General features: G+C 49.0%; 1 protein-coding gene across 2 annotated transcripts in view; it reads left to right on the plus strand.

Moving 5' to 3' along the window:
• The window catches only part of EBF4 (EBF family member 4), a 70,271-nt gene that overhangs the window by 3,446 nt on the left and 43,942 nt on the right, over window positions 1–22,883 (plus strand). For both annotated transcript variants that reach the window (XM_017504749.2, XM_037730052.1), the window contains 5 exons: window positions 9,386–9,542; window positions 9,760–9,823; window positions 9,994–10,049; window positions 11,677–11,750; window positions 13,248–13,316. In XM_017504749.2, coding sequence (XP_017360238.2) covers window positions 9,386–9,542; window positions 9,760–9,823; window positions 9,994–10,049; window positions 11,677–11,750; window positions 13,248–13,316 — 420 coding nt within the window. The remainder of the gene's footprint in view (window positions 1–9,385; window positions 9,543–9,759; window positions 9,824–9,993; window positions 10,050–11,676; window positions 11,751–13,247; window positions 13,317–22,883) is intronic.

Genomic DNA, 22,883 nt, shown 5'->3' on the forward strand with positions numbered 1-22,883 from the left:
AAACCCTGGCCCTCCATCCACTTCCTCCCTAGCTTGAAGGTTAACTGTACCCTGATTACCACTTTAGCCTCTTGACCCAGGCCTAGCCCCAGCCCCTTGCCACGCCACCAAAACCATCTTCCCTGCACTGGGGACCAAAGCAATATTTCCAAAGTACTTTTTTCTGATCATATCTTTTTCTGATTAAAAATAAAGTGACCAGGCCAGGCGCAGTGGCTCACGCCTATAATCCCAACACTTTGGGAGGCCAATGAGTTCACTTAAGGCCAGGAGTTCGAGATCAGCCTAGCCAACATGGTGAAAACCCATCTCTACTAATAGTACAAAAATTACCTGGGCATGGTAGGGCATGCCTGTAGTCCCAGCTACTTGGGAGGCTGAGGTGAGAGGATTGCTTGAGCCCAGAAGGCAGAGGTTACAGTGAGCCAAGATCACACCACTGCACTCTCTGGGTGGCAGAGTGAAACTGTGTCTCAAAAATATACATAATAAAGTGACCACCCCCCATCCCCACTGCTTCCTCATGGATATCTTCAGCATTCAAGGCCCATCACGGTCTGACCCTAGCCTTTCTCCTCAGCCTCCTCTGCATGATACTTGGCAAGCTGTGGATACTTGGAGAATTAACTGCATCTCCAGTAAGTCCCATGGTCTATTGAAACAGTCCCCCTGCCCTCAGCACCTGCACATCCACTGGATTAAGTCTCACCAGCCTCAGGACTCCCTCTCACACCTGCTGACCCCAGCACCTGCTCTGTCTCCCACCTCCCACCCTGCCCAGGGGAGTGGCTTTAGTGCTGCCGTGAATGCTTACCATAGGCCAGCATCTGCTGTCCTCTGCCTGTCCCGATCCTCCTTGCCCTGCCAGCTGGGGCCTTTCCCCAAGGCAAGAGCAGCGGTCCGTTCATCCTTCTGTCCACAGCACCCAGGGCAGGCTCAAGCAGTCCAGGTGGGGGTGGGGGCGATGACTGTCTGCCAAAGGAAGCAGGAATATTTCTCAGAGAGCTCCCAAGTCCCTTTCTGTTGGGTTCCCCTCTTGACTTTGGAAGGCTCCAAGTTCCAAAGGAGCTGATATCTGACCCAGGACTCAGCTACTGGAGCAGCTACTCCTGCCCAGCTCTATAGCTTGGCTTTTACAACAATGGCAAGATTTTTACAGAAGGTGGGCGGGGAAGAAAAGGCCCAGAAGGCCTGCTAAGATCAGCCAGGGAGCCTCTGCCAGCAGGGAGGAATGTTCTGAGCAAAAGAGGGGTAGGAAGAGCAGAGGGGCTACGTACCCTTAAACTGGAGGCAACAGGGATGGGAAGGCCGGTGGAGAGGGCTTCCCTCTCCCTACCAAGATCTTCCTACCAGGGAAGTCTTCACAAGGACCCCTGCCCCTGGCCTGAGCCAGCAGGACTTTATCTCTGAGATCCATTTGCCCAGACCCAGCTCATCTTTCCCTGACTCCTCTGAAGACCCAAGTCCTCCTGCTGGCAAACTCAACCCAGAAGTAGCTCTCTTCTTCTGATGTGCTTCACAGGCTGGGGAGACTTCTGGAGAGCCCAGGCCAGACCTCTCGCTGGAGGAGACCCCTGGAGGACCCAGGCCAGCCCTCCCACTGGAGCTGGTCCCTGCACACTAGCCGGGAGGCCAGCTGGGGCTGCCTTTCCTGTAAGCAGCTGCAGGCTAGCATCCCTGCTAGGAAATGCTTTTGTTTGCTTTAATAATTCATAGCCGATCCTCAGCCTGGGACCTGGCAGGCAGGCCTGTGGGTGGGTGGTGAGAGGGTGGGCAGAGAGCAGTGGAGCGGGGAGTCTTTAGGTAGAATTGAGGGCCAAAGGAAGAGGGGAGAACAAGCCTGTGAGATCCTTCCTCCAACCCCCACTTTCTACCCCTTTCAGGTACTTTGGTCACTATGCCAATTTCCAGGGGCAGGAGAGCAGGGCAGATGCTGCGGCAGTGGGAAGAGGGGATAGGGACCCCCTCCAGACCCAAACCCCCTCTCCAGCAGGACCATCTGGACACAGGCTCTGGGCAGCTGCCAGCAGCCTCCAGGCTCTCCCTGTGCAAGCATTGTTGAGGTGGGTGTGCCCCAGTGAGCTGCTGCTTTTATCTTCCCCAGTCTGCAGCGCAGCCAGGGGTTGGGCATGTCAGGGGCTGGGAAGGGCCAGGCGGGGCCAGGCCAATAGATCTTGTCTGGGGCAGGAATGTCAGGCCCAGCTTGATCAGCAGCAGCAGTTCCGGCAACGAGAGGATGCCTGAGGGGAGAGTGGGGGCCAAGGGGATGCTTGGAGGAAAGGGGGGATGCAGAGGAAAGGGACTGATGAAGCCCTGCCATGATGGGGCAAAGAAGAGTGGGACTTAGCAGAGAGAGACTTGGGGGAAATCTGGGAAAAGGGATGAGTTGCAGGAGCCATACTCTTTTTCTCCTTCCACTTCCTAGGGTGAGGGGGGTCAACAAAGAGCCCCGCTCTGTTACTGATGAAAGTAGGGCTTGTCCCCTGTGGCCCCAGCATCCCAGACACAAAGGCAAATTAAGCCCAGGCCAAGGTATGACTTAAAACCTTGAGTTATCAGGGCAGTCAAGAGTTATCGGGGCACCAGGATTTGGTGGGGAGAAGGGAAGGCAGGAGGCCTGGGGGTGCTTCTGAGAGGAGGCCAAGGCTCCAGCCTCAGTCACTTGTCTTCTGTGGGATTTGAACTGGCTTTAGTTAAATTGCTCACATTTATAACAAGCATGTAGTCAAGGATGTGAAGAGCCATGAGTGGCCTTAGGAAGAGAGAGCAGAGACTGTGAAGGGGACTTTGTACCAGACAGTTGTGCTGTGGCAGGGGAGAGGGGCTGCCTCGAGAAGGGACCTGGAGTGTCCTGCTCAGCCTTGCAAAGGAGCATCTTCCGGGACCTATTGGGCAGTCTCAGCAATAGCAGTCAGACACTTCTGCAGCCCCTGGCATCTCCCCACAGCCATCTGCATACACTCTGGAGCACAGTCCACCTGAATGGCCTGGGTTGTGAAGGTCAGGTTGCCCTTGGTGTTGGCTTGAACCTGGATTCCTAACACAGTGCTCAGGAAGCCCATGCACATCTGTGCTCACTACAAAGCGTGTTGACTCTGACCAAAATGCATCTGTGCAAAGTAAATCTTTTTTGGTATCTTAAACAGTCTCCTTTAATTTTTGCTCTATTTCAGAATGAAAGAGGTGGAGGTGAGTGGGACATGGTGGATATAAAAAGTGAGGGTGTTCTCTTCCCAAATCTGGGAAATCTGGGTTCTTAAGTACAGGGGCAAATGTCCCACTGCCTCAGCATACTCTGTGGTTGAGAAGAAAGCATTTTGAACGTTGTGCTTGAAACAATCTTTTTAAGAAAGCAAGGAAATGTATAATTTATTTTGCAGTCTTGCAAAAGTGGTTAATGTGGCTGTTTTTGTCACTCAGCTGCATTTCTCTGGAAAAGGCGCTTATGTGGCATGGTTTGTTCACTAATGATGCTAAGTGAATAAGCTGTCTCTGAATTATGGGTGCCAGCAGTACATATGCCAGGTGAGGCAGTTCTTACTTGCATTTGTCATAAACTGATACCTGCCAAGCTGCACTCAAGCCCTTGGGGCTGTAGCTTTGCTGGCTTCCGTCGTAGCCCAGGCCTCTGAATGGCTGGCAGTGGGTACCCATCCACATTCCCTCAAGACCTTTGGTCAGGGGTCTGCCTCCCCTGCTGTTATCTGCTTCCCTTTGCTTGAGGACTTGCTCAGGCTGCCAGAGCCTGCTCTGTCCACTTGCACAGCAGCCTAGACGTACCTGAGAAGGCACAGTACCCAAGCTCCCTCACCCATCCCTCTGATAATGCTGAGACATACATTCCATGCTGTTTCCAGAGTTCCCCATGGGCTGGAGCTCCAAGTGCCCACAGTAGGGACTTGTGGAAAATGCATCCCCTATAGGCTGCCTTTTCATCTTTGTCTCACCCCCAAACCCCAGTGTTTCCAGGAATCACTGCCCAAATACACTATTGGTATTTGAATCCTTGTCCCCAGGTCAGCTTCTAGGGGAACCCAGATAAAATAATTGCCTCTCCAGGCTTCAGGGGCTCTGTCCCTCTTCCCTCCCCATTCCTTTCTTTTAGATTAAGGACACATATCAAAAAACACCCTTGCAGTTTCTCTCCACACCTCTATGTTTGTCTTAGGCAGCGCCACTTTGGAGCAGCACCATGGGATCAGAGACCTTGGCCCTGGTCCACATCTCTCTGTCGCTAAGCCAGTCTGAGAGCAGAACGTGGCCCCACCTCCCACCTGTGTCCTCACACACCTGCATCCAGGATGTGCCCATCAGGGGCCCTCAGACCACTCAGCACCTCCTGAGCCATTTGAGTCTATCTCTTTGTTTTTCTTTCTGTTCTTTAATCTGGGTTTGTTTTCTCTTTAAAAGAGCATCAGCTACCCCCAAGGAATAAGAAATCTCCCCTTCCCCTTCCCCAGCCCTCTCTCTTTGGAGCTTGCGTTTCCATTCCATGGGTGTTGATTAGTCACCACTTGCACATTGGGGTCAATCAGGAGAAGGAGGCACGGTCCACACATGCCTCTGTCACCCTCGCGTCCTGTTCAACACGCTGTTCCTCGTGTCCTTCTCTGTCTCTTGTTCATAGGAAAGTATCCTTTGCTCGTCTTGCCTTGAGCTTCTCCAAGCTTGGCAGGGCTATGAACAGGGTGAGCTGGGGCTCTTGCCCACTCTGCAGTCCTCCTCTGGTTGGAATTGGGCTGGAGCTGTCACTAACACTGGCCTGTTGTCCATGATACAGATCTTGTCCTGCAGCTGTAAATTAACCAGTGCTGCTCCACAGGTGGCTGTGAGCCTGGGAGGATGAGTGTGCCTCAGATCCACTGAGCTGTGCTTGGGAAGAGCAGGATGCCGCTCTGGGCTGTCTTGGGGCAGTGGACTGAGCCCAAACCTACTAAGGGGCAGGGCACAGGCACAGGAAGCAGGACAGCCCATCCACGCCCCCAGCCGGCAGGAAACACTGGCCCAGAAACCCTCAGGGAACCTGCTGTCTTCTCCCTCCCTGGGTCCCTATGCCTTCTCCCCTTTGTAATCCCCTCCTGCAGGGAGGGTGAGCCCTGTGAAGGGAGGTTGGCTTGGGGCTTCTGCCACACTTCACAGGTCTGGTCCTCAGGACCCTGGCAGGAGCTGGGAGGCAGCCAAGACCCAGGACTGGCTGATGTTTGCCAAAGGGCATGGGTAGGACAGGAAGCGCAGGCCAGCATCTTTGATTTATGCTGTACCAGTCTGGAATTTGGCCTGGGAACTTGCAGGGTATCTGTGTAGAAAAGGCATGTCCAGTGGTCTGGGAGATTTTGTTATTTCCCAGCATTCACTCCTCTCTGGCAAGGCCTCCTTTTCTCTCTGTAGCCTCTCTCCCCACTGCCTGAGAGCCTTCCAGGCCCCTTCGCTGGGCTAGATGACAGGATAAAAAGCCACAGGGACCTGGGGTTGCTTCACAAACCCACCTCCTCTGGCCTTCTCTCCCACCAGGTGGTCCTAGAACCTATCCTCAGTGGAGTTCAAGTTAAGCTGGTCCTGGGAGCGGGAGGGAGGAGCTCAGGGTTGATGCCTCATTAGCATATTCATCAACAGTAATCAGGGCCCCGCTGTGATCAAAAGCCCTCTTAGGGCTTCCCTGCCTCTTGCTGGCTGGGGAGCGGGTGAGGGGCGATCAAGGCCTCAACTGGAAAAGACTGCAGCCCGAGAGGGAGGGGGTGGAGGAAGCAGGGAAGGATGGAGGGACAGTGAATTCCCTAGGGAAAGGAGCATCTGTAAGAAGAACCTGTGATCAGAAAGAAAAGGTGTTGAGGCTGGGCACAGTGGCTCAAGCCTATAATCCCAGCACTTTGGGAGGCCAAGGCAGGAGGATCACTTGAGCAAGGAGTTCAAGATCAGCCTGGGCAACATCGTGAGACCCGCCCCCCATCTCTCCAAAAATTTTTTTTTAATTAGCTGGGCGTGGTGGCTTATGCCTGTAGTCCCAGCTACTCAGAAGGCTGAAGTGGGAGGATCCGGTGAGCCTAGGAGGTTAAGGCTGCAGTGAGCCATAACTCTGCCATTACACTCCAGCATGGGTGACAGAGCAATATCCTGTCTCAAAAAAAGAAAAAAAAAAAAAAAGATATTGGAGAATTGGAGGTCCTCTCTCCTCTCCCCTCATCCTTATCAGGGGACAAGAAGACTTATGGCTTTTGCCTCCTAAGTCAGCATTTCATGTGGACCGCTGAGGGAGGTTCCGGGGCAAGCTTTCAAGAGGAGGAAGTATTTCCATTTTAGTATTTATTATAATCTGTATGTGTAAAACAATAGCAAGTCCCTCATGCCCATGACATCCCAGATGTTATGGCTTAGTGTGAAGCCAAGTAAAAGGATAAATTGATTTAAAGTTATGTGAAGAAAAATAGTAAGTAGTGGTGACTGTGGCAGCTATTGTCACAGGAGCACGATCATGATGGGTGCCTGGACAAGCAGACCTAAGTGGCCCTCAAGGCAGTTCCCCATCCTCATCGCTCCCCTGCATCCCCGCAGCAGCCTCTCACTTGTCCCCCACACTGCACCCTCCTCTCCCTCATAGCATCTCTAAGCCCCGCCTGGCTCCAGAGCTTTCTAGTGGCCTTTAGTCACATTTCCCAAACCATGACCCTCAACAAAAGTGCTCCATAGTCCAGCAAGCAGGGTGTGTTAGTTACCCAGTCATGGTGGTTGACACCTGTAATCACAGCACTTTGGGAGGCCAAGATGTGAGAATAGCTGGAGCCCAGGAGTTTGAGACCAGCCTGGGAAACATATGGAGACTTCATCTCTATAAAAAGTAAACAAAATTATCCAGGCATGGTGGTGTGTGCCTGAAGACCTAGATAGTCAGGAGGCTGAGGTGGGAGGATTGCCTGAGCCCCAGAGGTCGAGGCTGCAGTGAGCTGAGATCATGCCACTGCACTCCAGCCTGGACAACAGAGCAAGACCCTACCTCAAAAAAAAAAAAAAAAAATTGCTCCAAGCTGGGCATGGTGGCTCACGCCTGTAATCCCAGCTCTTTGGGAAGCTGAGGTGAGAGGATCGCTTAAATCTAGGAGTTCAAGGTTGCAGTGAGCTATGATCACGCCCCTGCACTCTAGCCTGGATACAGAGCAAAACCCTGTCTCAAAAAAAATTATTCCGGGTTGGGCATCGTGGCCCATGCCTGTAATCACAGCACTTTGGGAGGCCAAGGCAGGAGGATCATTTGAGCCCAGGAGTTCAATACCAGCCTGAACAACATGGGGAAACCTGTCTCTACAAAATACTGAAAAAAAATTTAGCCAGGTTTGGGGACATGCACCTATAGTCCCACCTACTTGGGAGACTGAGGCAGGAGAATCATTTGAGCCCAGCAAGTCGAAGCTGCAGTGAGCTGTGATTGCACCACTGCGCTCCCGCCTGGGTAACAAAGTGAGATCCTGCCTTGAAGACAAAAAACGGGGGACAGATCTTGAGCCCAAGTCTCTCCGTCTTCAAATTTGTATCTTAAAAAAAAAAGGGAAACTCCTAAACTTAGCAACTTAAAACAACAAATATTTATTATCTCACATAATTTCTGAATGTCAGAAATAAGGGAGCAGACTAGTCTGGTGGTTGTGGATCAGAGCCTCTCATGAGGCTGCAGCAAGATGAGAGCTGGGGCCACAGTCATATGATGATTGACTGAGGCAGGTGGATCTGCTTCCAAGGTCACTCACACTGGCAAGTCAGGGCTGGCTATCGGCAGGCGGCCTCAGTTCTTCTCCCTGTGGACCCTCCATAGGGCTGCTTGAGGGTCCTCAAGACATGGCAGCTGGCTTCCCCCTGAATCACTGATCCAAAAGACAAAACAAGGCAAAAGCTGCAGTGCTTTTATGATCTAACCTTGGAAGTTAGATGCTATTATTCCTGCCATAGTCTACTGGCCTCACAGGCCAATCCCAACACAATACAAGACGGGGGTAACTAAGGGCATGAATCCCAGGCAGTGGGGATCACTGGGAACCATCCTGTAGGCTGGATCCACATATGCAGAGCACCAGCCCTAGCCAACTCAAGCAGGTCCATTCCTGGAGGGTGTCCCAGGGTCCCAAACACACCCACGTTTGTGGCCACAGCACCCTTTTCTCAAGGGAGGCTCCAGAGTCATGAGAGATCTAAGGAACACACGGAAGACCGGCTCAGAGAAGGGAGTCTAACTCCTTCCCCTGGTGTTTGTGCCCCTGCACGATCTGGCACGAACTTCCAGTAAGAACTTTCCTCCTTTCACGTCACTTTTTGACATCTGCGGTACAGCGGCAGTCCCTGCACATCCAGCCATTCCTTACGCTGCTCATTCTGCCCTTTTCCTTGTTCACCTAATGAGCTCCTGTTTATTCCTCAAGGACTTGGGGAATAGCCACCATTCCATGAAGCCTTCCCCTCAACTCCCACAAAAACAGTTAATTTTTTCTTCCTTTGCTTCTCAAGTTTTCTGCATGGTGACATCTCTCTGGGGGCACTTGCCCCTTTGTCTGATGCCACAGCTCTCTGTGTGTCTTCTCTTCTCCCAGGCATTTGCCTCCAGTCGCGGCTGTTGCCATGCACCCCGTGCTTGGTACATCCTTGGGAAGCAGGGGATATTTGGGGAAGAGTGAATCCCTTCCTCCTGTTCTCACCCTGGCCTTGCTTCTGGGTATGGTTTCTGATGAGCCAGGAGAGATCCCTTAGCAAGGCCAGATGAGAAGTTCCTCCTCCCCAGGGGAGCCTGTGGTTTTCTCTCCCAAAGACTAGAGGCAGGTCCCTCCACACCTGGGAGTTGCCCTCCACCCTCAGTCACAGCCCACGGCTCAGGCCGGGCAGACTAGTGGCCCTGAGCCAGTTTGATGTCTCCAAGGGTCCGATGGACATCGTCATTCCCCAGGCAACACCACAGGCTCACGACAGCCTCAGCCTGGGCTGGGGTTCAGTGGGATATTTGTTCTAGGGCCCTCTGGGTCCCCTTGAAGCTCTAAAGGGCAGTCACAGGAGCCCCTGGTCAGGAAGACGGAGTGGTTCATACTTTTGATTTTGGAGATTACCCTTGCAAAATGGGCAGCCCAGGAAAAAGCCTGGAGGGAGTCTAACAGGGCCGCCGCCTTTGCAGTCACCACTGTGCCTCTTGTTTTCCAGGGGGCAGGCTGGGGTGCCCTCGGTGCTGAGAGACCTCTATCTGGAAGTGAGATGACCCTGACCAGGCTGGAAAGAGCTTGTCTAGTTGGATTTCTTGCCCAAACTCTTGGCATCTTGGAGCCACGTCCTGGCCAGCGTGCCTGCCTGGCCCAAGGTGCTGGAGTCTTTCTCACTGGGGGATCCTTCCAGTGGTTTTCCTGTTCTTTTCCTCCCACAGTGGCGTGGGCCTGGCACGAGCACATTTTGAGAAGCAGCCTCCATCCAACCTCAGGAAATCCAACTTCTTCCACTTCGTGCTGGCCATGTACGACCGGCAGGGGCAGCCCGTGGAGGTGGAGCGCACAGCCTTCATCGACTTCGTGGAAAAGGACCGAGTGAGAGGCTCGTGGGCTTGGCTGGGACTGGCCCCAGGAGAGAACCCACAACTACACACACACACACACACACACACACACACACGCAGATGAATGAATGGATGCTGGCTGAGTGTCTGGAAGGGAGGGAAAGAAGTTTGGGTTAGGAGAAGGGGGTGGGCAAGGGAGGCTGGAGGATCCCTGATCACCCGAGCATCCTCCCATCTTGTCCCTGCAGGAGCCTGGGGCCGAAAAGACTAACAATGGGATCCACTACCGCCTCCGGCTGGTGTATAACAACGGTGAGTGGAGGCCCCTGCCCTGCCCACCCTGCCCCTGAAGAATGGGCATTGCAGCATCCTTCAACACCTAATGCCCCACTTGCCAGGGCTGGGGAGGGTGTGATGTGGTCTGGCCATTGAGGCTGCACATGCTTCCCCGGCAGCAAGCCCTCTCCATCTTCCCATCCTAGGACTTCGGACGGAGCAAGACCTCTATGTGCGTCTTATCGACTCCATGTCCAAACAGGTGAGTCAGCGCAGGAGGTGCTGACGCCCATCCCACTCTCTTCCCGGTCTCTGCCTCCCCTGGTCTGAGTAAGCCTCCTTGTTCCTGCCCTCATCTCCCTATGCCCTCCGTCCCCATCACCCTAACTCTAGTTCCTGCCCCAGCCTATGCCGGAGCCTGTGTGACTTTTGCCTTCAGAAAAAGACAATATTTATACAAAAACCCTGGCTTGGGTCATGTTCCCTAGCATCCCAGCTTGAGATGGGAACTCAGGTGCAGATAATTTATTTGGGGAGATGGAAGGGGCTCCCAGGAGCAGGGAGGGAGGCAAGCTGGAAGAAAATTGCACAGGGATCTCTGGAGAAGGAATGGCACCAGACGTGTTCCCCCTCAAAGCAAGTACCAGGATTTCTAGTCATTGGCTGGGGACCACTCCTAAGGTAGCATGAAACCTCCTAGACATTTTCAGACCAGGCAGTTCCTATCCACTGAGAGCAGTTCTCAGGAGGAATCCTCAGCAGCTGACATCAGCCAAAGCCACTGGTAGGGGCATGTGTCCAGTAAAGTGGATTTGGGTTCAGCCCCAGGAATTTCCGCTGCAGACCCTCAGTGCCTTGCTGATGTGACGGTCACAGGAAGGAGGCTCAGGGGCCAGCATGAGGAGCTAGAGGAAAGTGAAACCTGAGTAGGCCCCAATGGATTCTGCCAGCGCAGGGCCCCACATCTCAAGGCTTTTCAGAGAAGCTGTGCATGCTGGCAAGGAGTGGGTTGAGTCTTAAATGGGCCAGATTAGTGGGCTAGGAATGCAAGGTGGGGATTTGGGCTTTCTACACAGGCAGGGTCTTCTGGCAGCCTCCACCCAATCCCAGGGCAGAGGGAAGAATGGTTTGTTTCTAGAATGCCCATGGCTGCTGGGCTGGGGGAGGCAGGCCAGGCAGTGCAGAGTAGAGCTATTGGGGGGATGGATGTGGAAGGGGTTGGAGGAAGTCCACAGAGAGAGGGATCCCACAAATTGGGAAAGGCACAGAAGGTTATAAACTAGGAAAGCAGATTTGCAGTTAGGAAGCTCACTTCTCGATTCCGGGCAGAGGGAGGCTGGAAGACTGGTGAAGAGGTAATGCAGCAGTCCCTTGGGAAGACCAGGCCTGGACTGGGATGCTATGGGGGAAGAGGCAGCTGTGCAGCCCTTGGGACTCACGGGGCTTGCAGGGATAGCTGAGGACAACACTCATCAACAGAAGCAGAGGTCCACCAGGGCATGGAGGATGCACACAGGAGGATTTCGGGGAAGGGGAGGGGCCTGGTGCAGGGTGGAGACAGGAGTATGTCTATCCCACCAGCCCCCTGACCTTGGTCCTGGTGCCCTCGGGAACCCCCGGCCCCAAGCCAGCTCTGGAAAGAGCCACCCGCAGACAGACAGAATCTGCAGACTTCATGCCATTCTCGCCACCTGGTTGCGGTGGTGGTGCAGTTTGGGAGGAGGGGTTATCTTCCATTGAGCAGCCCAGAGCAAAATGGGGGGCGTGCTCTTCCCTGGGGCAGGGTTTCCCTGGGCCTGCTCTTGGGAGATGCCTGGCCCATCTGTGCTGCCATCTGCACCTTCGAGGAGCCTCTTTCCCCTCCAGCCTATGCCCTTCCCCCTTCCCAGGCCATCATCTATGAGGGGCAGGACAAGAACCCTGAAATGTGCCGAGTGCTGCTCACCCACGAGATCATGTGCAGGTGAGAGGCGGTGTCACTCACACCTTGCCCTCTGCCAAGGCGTTGCCAAGGACTCCCCTAGGCCCTGCCCCCTCGCTGGCCTTGCCCCTGGCTGCTCTCTGCTCCTGCTCCCTGGGGAAGCCTAGTGGCAGGTGATGAAGGGAGGGGTGACGCCCCTGGGCACAGCACTGGCTAAGGAGAGGGTCCTTGAGGCCCCATTAGACTGGCCTGTTTATGTGGCTTCTCTGAGTGTTTTTGTAAGAGAGGCCTCCTGCTGCCACTGGGAAGCTTAGCTAATAAAGCTCAGGGGAGGGCTGCCGGATGCGGGAACAGGGTCTGGGAAGGCCTCTGGGATTCGCTCAGAAGCTAATCTTTGAGGAAATTTTGAACCGCAGGGCAGCTCTCTGGTGGGGCAGGGTGGGAATGAGGGGGGTGCCCAGCTCTCGGCTCCCTTTTCCCCATTATCCCAGAGCTTGGCATTTCTAGTGAGGTCTCCCCAGGAGCTGCCAGTCATACAGGGTCCTCAGAGGCAGTTCCTGATGCATGGAAAAGAGAACAGTGTTCAGAAATCTGCGATTGGTAGCCAGGCACCTGTAATCCCAGCTACTGGGAAGGCAGAGGCAGGAGGATTGCATGAGCCCAGGAGTTCAAGGCTGCAGTGAGCTACGATTGCACCACGGCATTCCAGCCTGGGCAACAGATCCAGACCCTGTCTCTGAAAAATAAATAAAATAAAATAAATTTAAAATAAATAAATAAATCTGTGGTTGGAACTGTGGCTACCCTTGGAAAGAGGAGACAAGGAAGAGGCCTGCCCGGTGCCTGGGCTGCCGCCCATGCAGCGCTTCTTGGTGTGGATGCTGGTTGCGCAGGCAGATTCATTTTGTAGCCATTGATTGGCCACGTACAGTTGCTCATGCCTGTAATCCCAGCACTTTGGGAAGAGAGGCGGGTGGATCACTTGAGGCCAGGAGTTCGAGACCAACCTGGCAACATGGTGAAACCCTGTCTCTACTAAAACGACAAAAAATGGCCGGGTGTGGTGGTACACACCTTGTAATCCCAGCTACGTGGGGAGGATGAGGTAGGAGAGTTGCTTGAACTCAGGAGGCAGAGGTTGCAGTCAGCCAAGAAAAAAAAAAAACAGATTCACTTTGTGGTCATTCATGAACTCACCATTTGAGCTCCAGTCTCTGTGTAGACCGTGCTTCCATAGAGAGACACTGTAGGTGACCTGTAGCCTGCCGTTTCCTGGGCCCTCCAGGAGCGAGGTGCCTTTGGGGCAGGGGTCTCTGGCCAGCCTCATCCCCGGGCTAGGCTCTCAGGGTCCCTGCTGAGGAGCCCACTGCCTTTCTCCCCCAAGGCCCTGGGAGTGAGCCCCTCCAGCACAGGGATTCCACACCCAGAGACAGGACATCAGCACCCTCAGCTCAGGCCTCCCCCACTACAACTCATACACTGTCACGGTCCCCTCCTCCCTTGGCTTCCGCCTTCCCTCCTTCCTCATCTTTCCTTCAGCCGGTGCTGTGACCGGAAGAGCTGTGGCAACCGGAATGAGACGCCCTCAGACCCCGTCATCATTGACAGGTACTGGCTCGGGGAGGGGGCCTAGGAGCTCAGAGGGGGGTGGGGGAGGGATGGCTGTTTTCAACCACAGAGCACCAGGGCTCAAGGGAGGAGCGGAGCAGCCCCCAGGGTACCAGGGGCTCTGAGCAGAGAGAGAAACTGCCAGGCACCAGGGAGCCTCCAGCCTTGGCCCCTGAACGAGGCCCCTGGTGGCCAACTTTCTGGAGCTGCTTTCCCTGACTCCCTGAGAGAAGGACCCAGGGAGGGCAGGGAGATTGCAGGGGGTCAGGAAGGTAGTGGGGAAACCAGCACTCAGGGATGGGCTGCCCAGGTGGAATGGCCGGCGTGGTCATGTCAGCAAAAACCGGATTCAGGTTCCCGGTTCACCCCTGTGCTGTCTGACGTGACTTCTCTGAGCGTCCGTTTCCTTCACTGGAAAAGTGGGGAAAGAGTAGGCAGGTTTCGGTCATAGAATTGTCAGGGTGATGCATGTGAAAGTGAATTCGTACACCATGATTTTTATTTCTTTATTTTCTTTTTTGTCTGTTTTGGTTTTTGTTTTGTTGAGACGGGGATCTCGCTCTGTCGCCCAGGCTAAAGTGCAGTGGTGTGGTCATGGCTCACTGCAGCCTCAATCTCCAAGGTTCCAATGACCTCCCATGACAGCCTCCCAGGTAACTGGGACTACAAGCACACGCCTCCACACCTGGCTAATTTTTTGTATATATTTTTTTTTTTTTGTAGAAAATGGATTTTGCCATGTTGCCCAGCCTGGTCTTGAACTCCTGGGCTCAAGCAATCCACCCGCCTCGACCTCTCAAAGTGCTGGGATTGCACACATGAGCCACTGTGCCTGGCCTATTTCTTTTTGAAGAGGAAATGCATAAATAAGGTGCAAAATTCACATGGTACAAAACAGTATATAATGAAAAGTAAGTCTCCCTCCACCCCTGTGTATAGCATACTGTACATGTTATTTTTTTGTTAACAATATATTTTAGATATTATTCCATATAGGAACATAAACCGTATCTTATTCTTTTAATAGAAAAAACATTCATAGCTGCAACAATCGAATAAGCTTAAAAGGGTTTATATCAAACTGTCTCCCACCTCTGTCTCCCATCCATCCATTCCCCACCAAATAACCTACCACCATTACCAGTTTCTGTTGTATCCTTCCTGAGATAGTCTTTGCATATACAATAAAATAGTTATATATTCTTTTTGCACCCTTTCCTTTTATTTTTATAAAAATGGTGACAGTGGCCGGGTGCAGTGGTTCATGCTTGTAATCCCAACACTTTGGGAGGCTGAGGCAGGTGGATTGCTTGAGCCCAAGAGTTTGAGACCAGCCTGGGCAACAGGGTAAAATCCCATCTCAACAGGAAATATACACACACACACAAACTAGCCAGGCATGGTGGTGTGCATCTGTGGTCCCAGCTACTCAGGAGGCTGAGGTGGGAGGAACACCTGAGCCCAGGAGGTCTAGACTGCAGTGAGCTGTGATTGTGCCACTGCACTCCAGTCTGGGCAACAGAGTGAGACCCTGTCTCAAATAGTAATAAATTAAAATTAAAATGGTGTCAGGAAGCACAACTTTCAGTACCTTTCTCTTTCTTTGAAAAATTTAGATCTAGGAGTTTACATTAGGACACAAGAAGTCTCCTTAATTCTTTTTTGCCACTGCAAAATATTTCATTGTATAGGTATGCCATAATTTACTTAAATAGTCTGCTATTGCTGGACAGTTCGGTTGTTTTCATCCCTTTTCAGGGATAAAAATGCTGCGGTGAATTACTTTGGCCATGTGTCATTTCACACGTGTAAATTTATATGAAGGCTATTACTAAATAGAATCGCTGGGACAAAGAATATGTGCATCTGTAGCTTTGATAGTTACTGCCAATTCGACCTCTGTAGGGGTTATACCAACCACATTGATACCAACAATTTTGAGAATGCCTATTCCTTACACTCTGGCCAATTAAGTATTTTTGTTTATTTGTTCAATCAACAATTCTTGAGCATCTGCTCTGTGCCAGGATCTTTTCTATATGCTGTGGATAAAGCAATGACCAAAATAGACAAAAAGCCTTGTGTTCACAGGCTTACAAGCTGGTAAGGGAAATAAACATTAACAAATTCAATGAATAAAATGCATAGCATGTTAGATGGTGATAACAGCTAAGAAAAATAAAGACATCAAGGAAGATCCAGGAGTGCCTAGGAAGCAGGTTTCGCAGTTCTAGGGTATTTAAGCTCTCACTGAAAAGATGACATTTGAGCCAAGACCTCAAGGCAGTAAGAGAGTGAGCGATGTATTTATGTATCCGAGGGAAGAATGTTCTCGGCAAGAGTGAGCCTGCTGTGTTTAAGGGACAACAAGGGGGCCCAGGTGGCTCGAGCAAGGAGGGTAGTCGGAGGAAATGATGTCAGAAGTAATGAGTGGGGCAGAGGAAGGCATGACCGTGTAGAGTTTTATAGATGCATGTAGGCCACGCTTGTGGGTCATTGTAAGAGCTTTGGCATGACATGGAAGCCATTGAGGGGGATGTCGAGAATGATAAGACCTGGCTTATATTTTAGCAAGATCACTCTAGCTGCCATGTTGACAATGCCCTGTACCAGGCAGGGAGATGAGTTAGGAAGCCAGTACAATAGCCCAGGTGAAGGATGACGGAAGCTGAGACTAGGGACACTATAGAGGAGGTTGTAAGCAGCTGGATTCTGTATATCTTTCATTTCATAGGCAGGACTGACAGGATTTATTATGGAAGGGGTGAGCGAGAGAGAGAGAGAGAGTCAAAGATGTCTCCAAGGTTTCTGACCTGATCAACTCAGAAGGATGGAATTTCCTGAGAAGGGTGTGATTTCGGGAAGAGCAGGTTTTGTAGGAGGAAGATCTGGAGTTTGGTTTGAGCATGTTATGTTTGTGGTGCTCACTAAACACCCAAATGCGGAGTTGAAAAAGCCACTGAAAACGTGAGGATGAATCTCAAGAGAAAGGCTCAGGCTGCAGATGTAAAATCGAATGAATGAAATCATAGAGGGGATGATTGTTGATAGCAAACAGAAAAGGCCTAAGAACTGAATCCTGGGGTGTCCAGTATTTAGACGTTATGGAGACGTGGAACCAGCAAAGGGAATGAGAAGTGACCAGAGCCTTAAGAGGGAAGTCAGGGGAGTGTCGTGTCCTGGAGCCAAGATAAGGAAATATTCCAAGTAGGAGGCATCTGCATCCAATCCTGCTCATGGATATGATAACAAAGACTAAGAATTGACTATTAGATTTAGCAACAAAGAGGATATTGGTGATTACCACAGGAGCCATTTCAGTGGAGTAGAGAGGCAGAAGCCTGATAGGATTGCTTCTAAGAGAGAACAAGAGGAGACAATGAGTAGAGGAACTCTTTGGAGTTTTGCTCTAAAGAGATCAAAGGAATCAGATGATGGGTGGGGCACAATGTAAGGCCAAGAAAAAATATGGCTTGATAATATGCTGATGAGAAACAGCCAGGAGGGAAGGGGAAAATGAGGATGCAAGAGAGAGAGGGGAGAATTGCTGAAGCAATATCCCTTAAGTGGCAAAAAGGATGGGACCTTGTGCACAGATAGGCTGATTTTAGCTGGGAGCATAGACAGTTCATCCATGGAAAAGCAGGGAAGACAAAGAACATGGACACAGAAGTGGGTAAATGGGTATATCCAAGTGGGAGCTTGGAGGCTGTCTTCTGATTGCTTTGTTCCTCCATGAACTAAGAACCAAGGTCAGCAGTTGAAGATGAGGATGGAGAGGGAGACACTAGAGGGCGTGATATAGTTATCGAGGAGAGTGAGTGAACCAGGGGAGGAATGTCATGTGATTGACAAGCAGCACTGAGGGCACCCCTGGCATTTATGATCATCAACATGGTGATAACTTTCTCCACCCATGTTGAGCTGCACGGGTGCCGGTGCAGAACAGGTGAGTGGTTGCATAAAACCAGAGTTAGGGATTTGTCAGTTGAGTAGAAGGAAACATGAGAGGGCAAGTAAGTGAAACGTATGTGCACGGGGATTTTTATTTTTTAAAAAAGTAGAAGGATTTAAGCTGGGTAAAGAGAGGAGTATGTGAGAGTGTAGACATCGATTCTGATGGGGCCCGAGAATTGTTGGAGTTGAGGTATGAGACAGAGGTTGAGCTTGTTATTAAGTGGATGAAGAATGGGTTGCCTGCAGATGGGATTCAGGGTCGAATTGGTAATGTGTGGCCAGGGAAGGTGGAGACAAGATCCTTGGAGAAAAGATGCTCGAGGAATGGAGAAGAGAGTGCATTGGAAGCATTATCTGTTTATACTGACATTGACAGGGACAAATGTTCAAGGGCATGTATAATGGTCCAGGAGTAAAGCTTCATGGAGTGAAGGTAAGCGATCTTGGGAAAGATAAATGGAAGCGACAAGCAGCAGTTACCATAAGTGTTTTCTAGGTCTCCATCATGTAAGTGAACAGCGGTATCCCAGTGACTGCAGTTTCTCTTCCTCTGAGTGAGGTTGAGCTTCCCAGGGCTATTTAAAGGCTATTTGTGTTTCCTTTACTGTGAACTGTCTGTTCATAACCTGGGTTTATTTTTCCTTCCTTCCTTCCTTCCTTCCTTCCTTCCTTCCTTCCTTCCTTCCTTCCTTCCTTCCTTCCTTCTTTCTTTTCTTTCCTTTCCATTTCTTTTTTTCTTCTTTTTTGACAGGGCCTTGCTCTGTGGCCCAGGCTGGAGTGCAGTGGTGAAATCACAGCTCACTGCACCTCAACCTCCTGGGTTCAAACCATCCTCCCACCTTAGCCTCTGAAGTAGCTGGGACCACAGGCTCATGCCAACAAGCTCGGCTAACTTGTGTATTTTTTGTAGAGATGGGGTTTTGCCAGGTTGCCCAGGCTGGTTTTGAACTCCTAGGCTGCAGCAGTTCTCCCGCCTTGGCCTCCCAAAGTGCTGGGATTACAGGCATGAGCCACCACACCCAACTGTGTGCTTATTTTTATATAAATTATTGACTTTTTGAAAAACTGATTTGTAGGAGTATGTATTAAGGAAATTAGCCCTTTGTGAAGAGTTGTACATATTTTTTCAAGTAATTTAACTTTGCCTATGGTGAAATTTGCCCAATTTCTAAATCTTTTACATACTGTGGGTTTTCATTATATTTAAAAAGGTCTTTATCACTCAAATATTATTTTTTAAACGCATCCTGTGGTTTCTTCCAGTATTTAGATGGTTTCATTGTTTACATTTCAATATTTGATTCATTTGAAAAAAATGTTGTTATTATGTCCTATGTGATACATGCAAAATAAACATTATAAAACAAAGTAACCAATCTACACACGTGAACCTACCAACAAACTTAACATTAGAACATTAGAAATACCACTGAAGCCAGTTCCCCCCAGTCTCATACCACTGCCTAACCCTCACCTACAAGTAAACCAAGTTTTGTGATAATGATAATGACCTTGCTTGTTAAAAAAAAAAAAAAATCACAGATTGCATAATCCTAAAAAAAAAGTGTGTAATTTAGTTGTGCTTGTGTTTAACTTTATAAAAAAAATGATATCATGTTGCAGCAACCTTCTGCAATGCTCTTTTTAAATTCAGTATATTTCTAAGATTTATCTATCTTGTATTTAGCTGTAGTTTATCATATTTAGTTTTTGCTATTATAAGCAAAGCTGCTATGATCATTGTTGTTTGTGTCTCTTAATTTGAATAAGTACAAGAGTTTGTTCAGGATATAAACTAGGACAGGAATTGTCAGGTCATGGGATATGCACCTGATCATCTTAACAAGTTGATGTCAATTGTTTTCCATGTGGTTTGACTGAGTAACACTCTCACCCACAGGATTCAGTTCCTATTCCTTCACACTCTCACCAACATTTAATAATGTCACACTTCTTACTGTTTGCCAATCTAGTGGGTGTACAGGGAATTTTGTGGTGGCCCTAATTTGCATTTTCCAGATTGCTATTGAAGTTGAACATCTTTTAATTTGTTTGCTTGTTTGCTTGCTTATTTATTTGTTTATTTATTTTTGAGACACAGTTGCTTTCCATTGCCCTGGCTGGAGTGCAGTGGTGCGATCTCGGCTCACTGCAACCTCTGCCTCCCCAGTTCAAGTGATTCTCGTGCCTCCCTTCCAAGCGCGCACCATCATACCCTGCTAATTTTTGTATTTTTAGCAGAGATGGGATTTCACCATCTTGGCCGGGCTGGTCTTGAACTCCTTACCTCAAGGTTTTTTTGTTTTGTTTTGTTTTTGAGACAGGGTCTCATTCTGTCATCCAGGCTAATGAGCAATGATGTGATCATAGTTTACTGCAGACCCTACTCCTGGGCTCAAGCAATCCTCCCACCTCAGCCTCCTGAGTAGCTAGCTGGGACTAGAGATGTGTCCCACTATGCCGGGCTGATTTTTTTTTTTTTTTTTTTTTTAGACAAGATTTCACTGTGTTGCTCAGGCTGGTCTTAATCTCTTCAGCTCAAGGGATATTCCTACCTTGGCCTCTCAAAGTGCTGGGATTATGGGCTTGAGCCATTGTGACCGGCCTGCCTTAGTGATTCTTCATAGATCCTAGATACTGATCCTGTCTCAGAGTAGTACATTGCAAGGTTTTTTGTTTGTTTGTTTTTTGAGACAGGATCTCACTCTGTTGCCCAGGCTGGAGTGCAGCAGCACAATTATAGCTCACTGCATCCTCTAACTCCTCGAATTCCTGGACTCAGGCAACCCTCCCATCTCAGCCTTCCAAGGAGTTAGGATTACAGGTACATACCATTGCACCTGTCTACTTTTTAAAAATATTTGGTAGAGACAGCGTCTCACTGTGTTGCCCAAGCTATTCTTGAACTCCTGGGCTCAAGCAGTCCTCCTACCTCCGCCTCCCAAAGCGCAGGGATTACAGGTATGAGCTACCATGCCTAGCCACAAATATCTTTTTTTTTTTTTTTTTTTTTTGAGATGCAGTCTCACTCTGGCTGGATGGGTGCAGTGGCACGATCTCGGCTCACTGAAACCTCCTCCCGGGTTCAAGTGATTTTCCTGCTTCAGCCTCCCAGGTTGCTAGGACTACAGGTGCATATCACTGTGCCTGGCTAATTTTTCTTGTGTTTTTAGTAGAGACAGGGTTTCATGATGTTAGCCAGGCTGGTCTCGAACTCCTGGCCTCAAGCAATCAGCCCACCTTGGCCTCCCAAAGTGCTGGAATTACAGGTGCGAGCCACTGTGCCCGGCCCACAAGTATCTTAATATGGTTGAATTTATCAGTGTTTTCCTTAGTGTTTTTACTTTGTGTTTTATTTAAGAAATGTTGCCAGCCACAATGGCTCATACCTGTAGTCCCAGCTACTCAGAGGCTGAGGGGGAGGATTGCTTGAGCCTGGAAGATCGAGGTTGCGCTGAGCCATGATCCCATCCCTTCCCTCCAGCTGGGCAACAGAGTGAGACCCTGTCTCAAAAAGGAAAAAATTCTTTTTCTCAGCTGAGGTCATGAAGATATTCGTCTATGTTTTCTTCCAAAGGTTTCACAGTTTTCCCTTTCACATTTAAGTTTGTCATTCCTGTGGAATTAATTTAGGGGGTATGGTGTAAATTAAGGAATCAATGTAATTATTTTTGACTTATAAACTACTGATTATTCCAATACCATTTATTAAATAGTTTAATCTTTCCCACTGTGTTGTAGTACCAGCTATGTCCTAAATCAGGTTTCCTTTTATTTGTGGGTCTGTACCTAGACTCTCTATTTTATTCCTTTGATCTATTTGATAACTCCTACATAATCATCACTTTTTAAAATCACTATTTCTTTATAAAACCAATGCAGGACAAGTGTATAGCGCAAGTCTCCCACCTTCCCTGAACATTCTTCAGTTGAATATTGGATATTTTGGTTTTAAACACCACACTCCTCTTAGTAATATTTTAAGTAATATTACAGTGAATCTTCATGTCAATTTGAAGAATTTGTCTTTATACTGCTGAGTTTTCTGATCCATGAATATGGTTAATCTCACCATTTTTGTAGATGTTCTTTAATGCTTTTCAATAAAGTTTTATAATTTTCCAATAAAAGCCACATATACTCATTATTTTCACTCATCATTTATTCAACAAATATTTATCGAACATCTACTATGTATCAGGCACTAGGTAAATAGTACACTTACCAGGTTCTAGGCTTTAGGAATAAAAGAGTAAACAGAGTGAACCAAAAAAATCTGTTCTCCTGGAGAGAGAATATATAGCGATGGGGAATATATATATATATTGGTATAGCCATGGGGAATATATATATATTGAAGACAGAGTCTCACTCTGTCACAGTGGTGCCATCTTGGCTCAGTGCAACATCCGCCTCCCGGGTTCAAGTGATCCTCAGCCTCTTGAGTATCGGGGACTACAGGTGCATGCCGCCACACCTGGCTAATTTTTTGTATTTTAGTAGAGACGGGGTTTCACTATGTTGCTCAGGCTGGTCTCGAACTCCTGAGCTCAGGCAATCCACCCACTTTGACCTCCGAAACTGCTAGGATTACAGGCTTGAGCCACCATGCCTAGCCAATAAATAATTATTGTTAAGTCTGTTAGAAGGTAATAAATGAAAAAAATAGAGAAAAATAAAACAAATTAGGATAGGAGTTATGTACAATTTTAAATGAGGTGGTCAATTAGGCCAAATTGAGAAAGTGGGGCTACAGGGAAGACTGAAGAGATGAAGAAATGAGCTATTCAGTTGTATGGGTAGCTATTTCCAGGTACTATTTGTATTTTGTTGCTATTGTGAATGGCATCTTTTGTTATGTTTTCCAATTCTTGGTTTATAGCATAGAGAAATGCAATTGATTTTTGCATTGATCTTTGTCTTTAGATTTGCTTTGTTTTGATTTTTTTATGTAGACAGCCATCGTATACAAACAAAAATGTTTTGTTTTATCTATCCAATCCTTATATATTTTCTTTCTTTTTCTTGCTTTATTGCGTGGCCTAGGACCTCAATTACAGCTTTGAATATAAGCAGTGGTAGTGGGCATTCTTGTCTTGTTGATTTTAAAGAAAATGCTTCTGATGTTTCACCATTAAGAACGTTATTGACTGTAGCTATATGGTAGCTATGTTTCATCGAGTTGAAGTTTGTTTTCCCTCTGTTGCCCAGGCTGGAATGCAGTGGCACAGTCTCAGCTCACTGCAACCTCCTCCTCCTGGGTTCAAGTGATTCTCCTGCCTCAGCCTCCCAGGTAGCTAGGACTACAGGTGCATATCACCGTGCCTGGCTAATTTTTCTTGTGTTTTTAGTAGACACAGGGTTTCACGATGTTAGCCAGGCTTATCTCAAATCCTAACCTCAGGTGATCCACCCGCCTCAGCCTTCCAAAGTACTGGGATAACAGGCATGAGCCTCTGTGCCCAGCCTTTACTCCTTTAATTATTAATGTACTAAATTACATTAATGGATATTTTTAATGCAGAATTACTCCTTGTATAAAGATAATTTGATGATGATTTATTGGTTTGTAATATGCTGCAGTATTTTGCTTTTTTTTTTTTTTTTTTT

This window comes from Cebus imitator, unplaced genomic scaffold (assembly GCF_001604975.1).
Source record: "Cebus imitator isolate Cc_AM_T3 unplaced genomic scaffold, Cebus_imitator-1.0 Scaffold328, whole genome shotgun sequence".
NCBI lineage: Eukaryota > Metazoa > Chordata > Mammalia > Primates > Cebidae > Cebus > Cebus imitator.